Source organism: Ctenopharyngodon idella, chromosome 1 (genome assembly GCF_019924925.1).
Source record: "Ctenopharyngodon idella isolate HZGC_01 chromosome 1, HZGC01, whole genome shotgun sequence".
In the NCBI taxonomy this organism is placed as follows: Eukaryota; Metazoa; Chordata; class Actinopteri; order Cypriniformes; family Xenocyprididae; genus Ctenopharyngodon; species Ctenopharyngodon idella.
The window spans coordinates 25,929,288-25,941,225 of NC_067220.1; the positions used below are offsets into that span (position 1 = coordinate 25,929,288).

General features: G+C 41.7%; 1 protein-coding gene across 1 annotated transcript; it reads left to right on the top strand.

Moving 5' to 3' along the window:
* Nucleotides 1-919: 919 nt before the first annotated feature.
* On the top strand, nt 920-3,071 carry LOC127514373 (nicotinamide N-methyltransferase-like). The gene is made up of 3 exons (XM_051897162.1): nt 920-1,301; nt 1,388-1,595; nt 2,016-3,071. The coding sequence occupies exons 1-3, from the start codon at nt 1,142-1,144 to the stop codon at nt 2,437-2,439; spliced, it is 792 nt and encodes a 263-aa protein (XP_051753122.1). The 5' UTR covers nt 920-1,141; the 3' UTR covers nt 2,440-3,071.
* The last annotated feature ends 8,867 nt before the right edge of the window (nt 3,072-11,938 follow it).

The following is an 11,938-nucleotide window of genomic DNA, read 5'->3' on the forward strand; positions in this document are numbered from 1 at the left end:
GAGCGGATCATGAGTCACGAGCCGGATCAAGCATTTATTTTTAGACTTATTTGTTGGCCAGTTGTGGTCTGTGCAAATATTAAAAGTTCTAAACCATCTAATGTGTTTTATTGTTCCACTATAGTAATGATAGCCTAATATTTACAATAATATAATGAATTTGATAGGTGTGTCTCACATTGTCCCACAGCAACATTAAAATAGTGTAGATTCGTGTAAAACGTTTTATAATAAATATTTATATATTTAGTGTCAATTTCTTTCATTTAACATATTTAATATTGGGGGCATCCAAGTTATTTGACATATTTGGAAAACATTTTTTTTAAGTAACGCAGTAGTTACTTTCCCTGGTAATTAGTTACTTTTATAATGAAGTAACTCACTCACTAACTTAGTTACTATTTGTGAGAAGTAACTAGTAACTATAACTAATTACATTTTTAAAGTAACTGGTGAAGAAAGTGTATAAAGCAAGGCTATTCAATTCAGTTCCTGCAGGGACACGACCAGCAGAGTTCAGTTTAACAGCCAGCACTAAAGGCTCTCCTGAAACACATGACATCACCTGATTGGTATTCTGTAGATTTCCTGGGAAGTATATAAAGAGACTGGTCTGATGGACTGGTATTTAGACAATTGTACAGTAGGCAATAAAGCTAACAGTTAAAATTAACGGGTCAAATTAAGACTATGGATTGTCTGTACAGTTACATGCTCTTAGTAAAACACATATTTTCAAGCACAGGATTCAGGAAAAATGTTTTAGTATTGTTTTAGGTATAAAATATCTGTATTTAATGTCCATTTATAGTCTTTACACATCAGCTTGGCTCCTTACGCGGTTAAAAACCAGTTAATTTTAAGAGGCGTGCGTCACGTCAGGTCGTCACGTGGGTCACCCGCTCAGTTAGACGCTCAAAGTACAAGACGTTCGGATAGACGTTCGGTTTGACGTTCGATCGATCGGTCGGTCGTTCGGACGGACGCTTGATTTTGGCACGGAGTACGCGCCGTAAGGGACAACCCATTTCCGCCTTTTCTGCTGTTCTTCCGTCCAGTACGCTACTAAGGACAGGACAGTTTGCTCTTTAAAAACAACTACAGTCGTCGTCGTCGTCGTCACATACGTGTTGTAATCATGAGTGAATGCATGAACTTCACCGAAGGGGAGTTCTATCAGGAGCATTTTGACCCGCGTGCATATTTTAAGAATTTCTATTCCTGCCCTCGCGGTCACTTTGACGAGAAGGATTTCCTTACTTTCGTTTTAAGATGCCTTAGCCGAGTTTTCTCAACGGGTAAGTAACCCCAATCAATCTTATAGCTAGATCTAAATGTTTAACTTTTTTTCTAAATAAGTTAGACTCAAATGTTTGTTTTAAAGGAGAACACAGAGGTCAGAGGCTGATTGATGTGGGCAGCGGACCATCTATCCACAGCGTCTTAAGCGCATGCGAATATTATGACGAAATTGTGCTGTCTGATTTCGCTGATAACAATCGGAGAGAAATTGAAAAATGGTTGAAAAATCAAGAAGGCTGTTTAGATTGGAAAACTATTTTGCAGCACGTTTGTGAACTGGAGGGGAAAAGGTAAGGTTAATAGCCTATATGTATAATATTTGGGTGTTAAGGGCAGTTTTGGTTGTTTATTTATTTATTAATTAATTAATTTATTTTTTAGAAAACTCGCTCTCAAGTTTAATTGCCTAACACTGTCTAACAGGAAAATTCTCTTTTCTTAACATTGTTTTTTTTATCACATTTCAAACAATATAGGCTAACATAGGCCTGGTATGGTATGACAACGGTAGCGTTACACTTCTTAAACAATTTTGTAATAAGCTGGCAGTCTAAGTCCATTGGTAAAGCTATGTAAAGTTGAAGAAAAAAACCCCCATAATATTACAGAGCCTAGCTCATATATTTACACATGATACTATACTTCTTACTTATCATACTTACTTTTTTGTTATCATTTGTTTTGTTTTAATTCATCTTTGAACTATTCAGCCCGTCTGATTTGGAGGCTTCGCTGAAGCAACGAGTCAAAAATGTTTTAAAATGTGATGTCCGGTTGGAGAATCCATTTTATCCGCACACTTTGGAACCAGCTGACTGCGTCATTACATCTCTGTGCCTGGAAGCAGCGTGTAAAGACATTCAGACATACCGTCGCGCTTTACATGGGCTGACCAAGCTCCTGCGTCCTGGTGGACTTTTGGTCATGATAGGTGTTCTGGGTGAGACTTTCTACAAGGTGGATGAACGGCCCTTTTCTTGTCTGAGACTCAATCAGCATGATATTGAGGAAGCGCTCAGAGATTTAGGCCTCTCTATCCACGAGTTTAATATACTGCCTGCAGAAGACCCGAAGAGCAAATCCGTGTCTGACTTTGAGGCTGTTTTTCATCTTGTGGCGAGAAAACCTGACTGACAGATCAAATAGAGGAATTTATATAAAGTTGTATTTAAAGCTTGAGCACGCCTAAATCAATCTTTTTTTCATAGCCTATGATTTTTTTTTCTTGTTCACTAATAAATGGCACAAGATTTTAGATGAATATGGAATGCATAACTCTTAAAACTATACCACACTGTATACTGTGATGGAATTTTTAAACTAATTAATTATGAAGTAACATTTCTTTTCTCCTACAGGCCTAACAAGCTAACTTTGAAATAGAGAAATAGTCACTAGGACTGTGTGTTGTAACAAGTAGAAAAATTTTGCTGTGCTGGCTAGACTATCCTTCTAGATATAAGAAGTCTATAAAAAATTGTTTTGACCTATTGGGTAATCAGTGAACTATTAACCTGGAGATTTTTGATAATTCTGTGATTCAGTTGTTCAAATTTAAATTTACCCTGCCAGTAAGCGTGGCAGAGGAACTATGTTGTTTTTCTCAAATCTGAACCAATATATTAAGATTGATGATTATGAGTAATAGATCATGTTATACTGACTGTGTGACCTGAAATCCTGTAAAACCTGCTGTATTTTTTTGGACAAGAGGGATTCTCCCGGCCATGATTTGATTTGATGATTAAAGCATTTAAGGACAACAACTGGAGTCTCTGCTTTTGTGCAGCGCTGCAACGTAGACACTTGAAATCTATTTCCCAGGTTCAGTGTTGTAGGGGATGAGACGTCATTCTTAGGCAGTGTTCTGATTGCAGTCAGGTAACTTACAGCATAAATCTTAGACATCATATGCGGTCAGAGCAGTAGTTACACTTAGGCGTCAACCTTTGCAGGCAGAGTGGGTCACCTGAGGATAATTCTTGTAGGTGTCAGGGACACCAGGTAATTTAGGTCAGGTGCGTAGGGGAAAATATTACCAAAATACTCAAACAAATACCTTTTTTTTATTTTTATTTTTTATTATGGCTTTTGTTTACTAATAAAATAAACATTACTGTGAAATCAATTGCATGATTTATGTTCTTTTCATAATACACTTTAAAAAGGAGCTTTGTCTTTAGGGAATATTATTAATCCAAGCATTCCAGTCTTGATTGTGAACCATTTTAAAATGCCAAAAAAAATAGGCAATTCTTTGACAATATTATGGACAGCCTGCCACAAAGCCTGGCATTACAGCTGCTGATAAGTGGGACATAAATCATTACACGTATCCTTTGGGGAATAATATAAATGTTGATAATTTGCATAGAACCCTGCAAAACGCTAATCTATATAGTATCTAAAAATTATATATATATCTGCAACTCTTTCCCTGCAAGAATTTTTTTTTCAATAAAGGTACCAGTTGTACATGCAATACATCAAAAGAAATAACCGAGCCTCTGCATGCATCCATGCATATATGTGTGTGTGTGTGTGTTGTGTTTAACTTTTTAAGCATCACAACTGTTTCCAACATTGATAATAACTGAGTATCAAATCAGCATATTAGAATGATTTCTGAAGGATCATGACACTGAAAGGGTTAGTTCACCCAAAAATGAAATTTCTGTCATTATGTACTCACCCTCATGTCATTCCAAACCTGTAAGATCTTTGTTCATCTTCAGAACACGAATTAAGGTAAATTGAGGTTTTCTTATCTTCCACAGAAAGCAACAAAATTACCACAATCAAGGTCCAGAAAAGTAGTAAAAACATCGTTAAAATAGTCAAAGTGACTACAGTGGGTCAACAATAATGTTATGAAGCGATGAGAATACTTGTGTGCAAAAACAAAAATAATGACTTTATTCAACAATTTTCTCTCTACCCTGTCATTCTCCTACACAGTTTAAGTTGAAGACACATTGCAGAGTGTCCGTGTCAGAACGCCGACTCAGTATTGGCCGGCTCCTACGCCACCATCACACGCATGCATTGTGGTGCTCACATGAACAGCGTCGACCAATACTGAGCCAGCGTTCAGACGTAAACACAGAAGCGCTACACTGTCAACTGCGTAGGAGACTGACAGGGTAGAGAAGAAATTGTTGAATAAAGTCGTTTTTTGTTTTGTTTTTACGCACAAAAAGTATTCTCGATCGGTACAGAATGGTACGGCTCGCTTAAATAGTACCACCTCGGTTGAGGTTCCAAGCGAGCTGTACCGATACTAAATGTGACCTGTAAACACTGATTGGTCAGAGAGAATCGTCAACGGATTTGAAACATGAGACACCAAACCCGGTAGATTTAAATAGTCAGTAACAGACACCCCAGTATCATTTGTTCGAGAAACGACTTGCTCTAAACGACCATGGCACGCAACTTGAAAAAAGAAATGGCTGTATCATGGTCAGTAGATGAGGTGCAGACTCGTTGGTAGACAAGGAGCGGATCCACGGCAGTAGAGGCGGCGCAACTATAACGATCAGCCACTATAATCCCACCCACTTTGAAGCGGTACTAACTGCAGTGGAAAAGCAAACCGAAAGTAAAGCGAGCTGAGCCAAGTAGTAGCCTTCACGCAGTAGAAAAGCGGCATAATCTCTCTTGCAGTACTTGTTGTTGATGTCAAACCGATCGGTCTGCGCAGCGCCGCTTTAAGTCGAACACACTTAATTACTAGTGATGGCTGTTTTCAAAACACTGCTTTGTGAAGCCTCGAAACCTTTGCAAAACGTTTGTTTTGAATCAGTGCTTTAGAGCCCGAATGAAACTGCTTCGTCATGCCTTAACTGTTTCAAAAGTTGTGAAATTTCAATGGTTCACCATTAAGGGACGATCTCAGTGAATCCATGATCCAGTGTCTATTTTTACCTGATGTTGAATCAGTTTTATAAAATTGTAGACATTTGTAATGACACATTTGTATAATATAAAATAAGAGTATAGTTAATTGTCTCTTGTTGGCCTGACTAACCACGCCCTCCATAAAACACAAAAAAGCCCAACAAATTAATAAAAGAGCACATATTCTACAAACACTTCATATTTAATGGTAGGCTATTTGATGATTTGTAGATTCCATTTAATAGATTAACCTTTCAAGAAAACATTTGCTATTGGTTTTGCAAAGGGTGTTTTTACCAGTGCTTGAAGTGGAAAAATAAAACTACATGCCGGTACTCCCGATGCTCGGTTCAAAACACGTTCATGAAGAAGGGAGGACATGGCAGGCTTCTATATGAGCGACATGTCAGAAGTGTCGGTACGGAAGGAAAACTGGAGGTACGCCAGTATTTTTTACGACAGTATTTTTTATGTAAAAATTGAGAAGTGCCGGTACTGCTTACTGGTGCATACCGGCTCACTTCGAGCACTGGTTTTAACACGTTTGGGCTTTTTCGTTGCATTTACACAGTTTTGACCAGCAGATGTCACCAGCATGTGGTGTTTTGAGCATTTTGAAACAGTGAATCATTTTACAAAGCTATTGGTTTAACTGATTTGGAGTTTTGAAAAGCTTTGTTTCTCCCATTACTAGTAATGACATCACACTACGTGAATTACCTCTCATCTTGACAAATCGTGTGAATTCAAGCAGAATCGGCTCATTTGCATATGCCAGCCATTGCATAAGAGAGTATCACTTTTTTCCCCACATCAAGCACTGACGTGTGCAAGTGTGCTGGATGTTTCTGTTGTACTGAAGGGTTCGTTCTTAAACCTGGGGCCAGTTATATAAATTTAGCCACTATGTTAAAGGCACAGTATGTAATTTTTGCCACTAGAGGTCGCTTGTTCAAAACAATAACAAAAGCATAGCTTGATGACGCTGTGAATGAGCGTAGAATCATTGGTCGAGTTGTCCTCTTCAGCTCCACAGCCAATGGAAAGCAATCCAACAGGACTCAGGCAGAAATCATGTTCATGGATGAGCTAATGTATTAAAGTTTTTTAACGTTACTGTGGTATGAAGCAGGGCGGGGCCGAGAACCTGGGACATTTTACATTACTGTTTTTATTATGCTTGTATGCTGCAGTTAGCCACTCCGCTCCTTTCGTTTTATTGTTTATGCATATTTTATGATTAAAGTTACCTTTAAAGTTACTATAACGTTCACATCCTTCTTCCTTGAACTTGAACTTTGTTATAGTTACATTTGATCAGTTAAATTCACATTAGTTTATTTCAGCCATCCTGAATTACTCATACAGGTCATTTTATTTGACAAATTAAAATTGTGGGGTAACACAGAACAATCAAACTAAAAATACATTTGAGTGTGTTGAAAGTTATGTTATAACATTACTCGTTACTCGGTGGCTGGTAATTGTTGCACACTGCAGTAAACTAGATCGGTATTAGAATATCATATTAATAAAAGCTTGGATGACTTGTATTGCTAAATATGGCATGCAATTAATTTTAAAACATTGTGTGGTGGAGAAAATGCTGTATTACTGTTACTACAAATAAAGCCATTTCTGATTATGCTATGTTAGCTACTTGACAAAATAGTGTTGTCTGATTTACTTTTTGGGTAAAAACAAAGAAAACAAGAGATTCAAACAATAAGACTAATTGTGTTGAGCTACAGAACAATGATTAATATGTTGATGAAGGTATCCAAACAGTTGCTCACCTGTATAATAAAACACAATACATTAAAGCATCTTTGGTGTTTCCATGGTTTCTACAGAAGTAAAACTGGAAATTGAGCAGCTAACCAAGGGGCAATAGGTCTTACTTTTCCAATTTAAATTAGACCGATCTACAGTTGTCAACATTTGAAGTGGATCAAAAAAGTTAAAGTAATGTTTTTAGTGCTATTTTTTTTTTTTTGTCCTTCCGCCCCTGCCCCAGCAGGTCTGTACGTACGTGCACGCCACCAATTTCTAGCGTCAGTTGCGCAAGTCTGGAAAGACCGAACGACCGACCGATCGATCGAAGGTCAAACTGAATGTCTATCCGAACGTCTTGTACTTTGAGCGTCTAACTGAGCGGGTGACCCACGCGATGACCTGACGTGACGCCAGCGTCTTGAAATTAACTGGTTTTTGACCATGTAAGGAGCCAAGCTGATGTGTAAAGACTATAAATGGACATTACAGGCATTACATATAGATATTTTGTACCTAAATACTAATTATCTGTAATTATCTTTAAAATTATCTTTCTACACACAAATAAAACATCATAACAACATCATAAAAGCAATTTCTCATTCTCTTGAAAAAAAAATGAAAATGCTTTGGTACACTCATGCAATTGATTATGTAAGTATCTGCTGTTTCCTAATTTATCAATTGCTTATGTCATGTTGATCAAAATATATGATATGGTTCCCTGTTGAATATATTCATATATAATATAATATAAAAGACTATAGTCTTACCCCTCAAAACATCTAGGCATTAGTTCCTTGCATGAGTCATTAAATGCAAAATGGTTGAACTAGTTGCCATAAACTGTCAAGCATATTTTCTATACATTTCTATTAGACTTTTTTTTTTTTTTTTTTTGTAAATGTGTCATGAATTAAAGAATTGCGTGAGTTTTGAATTTCACAAATGAAGGGAAATGCGGGCTAGATCAGAACACGATAGACAGTCTTTTAAATGAAAGATCAAAAGGATAAACAACAGATTTTACAGCCTTGAGTTTTTGAACGGATCTCTTGAATGAATGATAAACTGTATTTGATGTATCATTGTATCAGACACTTGTCGCCACCTAGCAGAATAACATCATATCATTATTTCATGTAACACGTTCCTACATGTGCTTACGTGTTGTTAATGCGTTCTTATGGCGACCGGTCGGAAGTGCGAGTAACCGATCGTCTTCCCGAAGTGTTGTGTACGTGTGAAGACACGTTGTAACACGTTTGTGTTTTTCTTACCGGGACCTCATGCTCTCACTGCGAGAGCATGAGTCTAGCCTCTCTACGCTCGCGGATCGCTTTCTTCACTGAAAGCGGTCCCGCCGCTCGCGCCCTCCCGTCTTCTTCCTCCTGCGAGCCGGCTAGGAAGAGACAGCGGGGCAGAGTGGATAAGCGCCCGGAGTTGTGCGAGCTCACGCTGGAGGACCAAAGAGAGGTCCCAGGTGGGAACACGCTCCTCGCTGGAGCCCATTGACTGCCCATTGACTGCAAGCCGGGCATGGACACCGAGCTTTTCCGCGTCCTCTTGAAGGCAGTGGAGGAACTGGACCTCGAATGGGCCCCGCCAGAAGAGCCATCGCGGAGCAGGCTTGATGAGTGGTTCCTGCTGGGTCGTCGCCAGGCCCCTCGCCAACGCTCCGCCCCGTTTTTCCCCAGAGGTGCACGACGAGCTGACAAAGTCGTGGCGCGCTCCCTATTCTGCCCGCCTACGCACTACGCACCATTCAGCTCTCACCACTGTGGACGGCTCTGAAGAGAAGGGCTACGAGCACCTACCGCCCCTGGATGAAGCAGTGGCGGCTCACCTCTGTCCCCCCGTGGCTGTGGGCTGGAAGACGAAGAGGGCCCTTCCATCCAAGCCCTGCAGGACCACCTCTGCCCTGGCTGGCAGAGCCTACGCGTCCGCAGGCCAGGCTGCCTCAGCGCTGCACACCATGCCGATCTTCCAGGTGTTCCAAGCGAAGCTCCTCCGCTCTCTGGACGAGTCCGGCATTGATGCACCTGCCTTTCGTGACCTCCGCAGCGCCACTGACTTAGCCCTGCATGCCACAAAGGCCACAGCCCAGGCCATTGGACGATCCATGGCCAGCCTGGTCGTGCTCGAGCGCCATTTGTGGCTCAACCTGACCGAGATAAAGGACCTGGACAAGACGGCCTTCTTGGACGCCCCGGTCTCTCCTTCCGTTCTCTTCGGGCCAGCGGTAGAGGGCTTCACGGAACGCTTCACAGCAGCACAGAAGTCATACAACCCCTTGTCACGCGGGCTGAGGCCTGGCAAGCCATTCCCGGGGTGTCAAGTTGGGTCCTGGGAACCATAAGTTGGGGCTACCAATATACAGTCCTTCCCTTCGGGCTGTCCCTAGCTCCTCGCACTTTTACCAAGTGCATGAACGCGGCGCTTTCCCCACTGAAACAGATGGGAATCCGTGTTCTGAATTATCTCGATGACTGGCTCATTCTGGCCCAGTCGAGAGCCGAGCTAGAACTCCACAGATCCGTGCTCCTCAGCCACTTGGAGTGCCTAGGACTCAGGGTCAACTTTGCCAAGAGCTCGCTGCTTCCCAGCCAACACATCACGTTCCTGGGTGCAGTTTTCGACTCAGTCCGTATGACGGCGGTAGTCTCGCCATAGCGCGCCCTGGCCATTCAGCAGCTCGCGGCTTCAGTCAGAAACAGAGCCTACCTCCCTCTGAAGTTCTTCCAGAGGATGCTAGGGCTGATGGCTTCCGCCTTCCCGGTTCTGCAGCTCGGCCTTCTTCGGATGCGGCCTCTGCAATACTGGTTGAAGTTTCGGGTCCCTCCTCATGCCTGGCGGCACGGCCGCCTGCGTCTCAGGGTCAATCAGGCCTGTTTGACAGCTCAAACCCTGGACGAACCCTGTATGGTTCAGTCTTGGAGTACCCCTACAGGCGGTGTCCAGAAGGACAGTGCTCTCGACAGATGCGTCCAACATGGGTTGGGGCGCTCTTTGCCCTGTCAGGGCATTGAGGACCTATGTTGAGCGATCACAGCCTTTCCGGCAATCCGATCAGCTCTTTATCTGCTATGGCGGCCGCACCAAAGGGTCTTCGGTCTCAAAGCAACGTCTTTCGCGTTGGATAGTCGACGCTATTGCTCTTTGCTACTCCTCTATGGGCCTCAACTGCCCCATAGGAGTTAGAGCCCACTCCACTAGAGGAATGGCTTCCTCTTGGGCATGGTCCACTGGAGTTCCTATTAAAGACATCTGTGAGGCGGCCGGCTGGTCCTCACCATCCACTTTTGTCAGATTTTATAACTTGGATATCCCGATCTTACAAGCTCGGGTCCTCTCGGCATGATACAGCGGCCTCTATCGAGCTCGGCCTCATGCCACCCCAGGAGTTAGCTCCCTTCCTGCAAGTGTAACACATGGGCTCGACGGCTCCAGCCCTCTCACTTGTCCACTGGTTTCCTCACGGTGTCCAAGACAAGTTCAGTCATTCCCTGCCGTGGCACGGCGCAGTTGAATTCGTTCCCCATACGCAGTACGAGTTAAGTATCGAAAGGGAATGTACTCGGTTACTAACGTAACCTCGGTTCCGAGATACGGAACGAGTACTGCGTTACATGCCGTGCCACGAGGCTGCGGCTTCAGTGTCGTCGCTTCAGTCCTATGACCTGAAATCCTATGGCGAAATGCCTGCTTATATAGCCGTAAGCCCCGCCTCTTTTGGCGGGCTTCTTTGCGCGCTTTGTCGCCATAGGCCGGGCAGCTATGCCGTGCTGTCATTGGTTCAACAACTTTCCATGAGTGAACCAATGACGATGCAGTTACACTGCGTTATTGAAAAAGGCTTCAGTAACGGGGAAAAAGGAGACCTTTCCCCATACGCAGTACTCGTTCCGTATCTCAGGGAACCGAGGTTACGTTAGTAACCAAGTACGATTTCCTTACTTTCGTTTTAAGATGCCTTAGCCGAGTTTTCTCAACGGGTAAGTAACCCCAGTCAATCTTATAGCTAGATCTAAATGTTTAACTTTTTTTTTCTAAATAAGTTTGACTTAAATGTTTGTTTTAAAGGAGAACACAGAGGTCAGAGGCTGATTGATGTGGGCAGCGGACCATCACCACAGCGTCTTAAGCACATGCGAATATTATGACGAAATTGTGTTGTCTGATTTTGCTGATAACAATCGGAGAGAAATTGAAAAATGGTTGAAAAATCAAGAAGGCTGTTTAGATTGGAAACCTATTTTGCAGCACGTTTGTGAACTGGAGGGGAAAAGGTAAGGTTAATAGCCTATATGTATATTATTTGGGTGTTTTGTCAAGGGCAGTTTTGGTTGTTTATTTTATTTTATTTATTTATTTATTTATTTTTTTTAGAAAACTCGCTCTCAAGTTTAATTGCCTAACACTGTCTAACAGAGGAAAATTCTCTTTTCTTAACATTGTGATTTTCATCACATTTCAAACGATATAGGCTAACATAGGCCTGGTATGGTATGACAGCGGTACACTTCTGAAACAATTTTGGAATAAGCTGGCAGTCTAAGTCCATTGGTAAAACTATGTAAAGTTGAAAAAAAAAAAAAAAAAAAAAAAAAAAAAATTATAATATTACAGAGCCTAGCTCATATATTTACACATGATACTACTTACTTATCATACTCACTTTTTTGTTATTTATTTTTGTGGCTTTTAATTAATCTTTGAACTATTCAAGCCCATCTGATTTGGAAGCAACGAGTCAAAAATGTTTTAAAATGTGATGTCCGGTTGGAGAATCCATTTTTTCCGCACACATTGGAACCAGCTGACTGCGTCATTACATCTCTGTGCCTGGAAGCAGCGTGTAAAGACATTCAGACATACCGTCGCGCTTTACATGGGCTGACCAAGCTCCTGCGTCCTGGTGGACTTTTTGTCATGGTAGGTGTTCTGGGTGAGACTT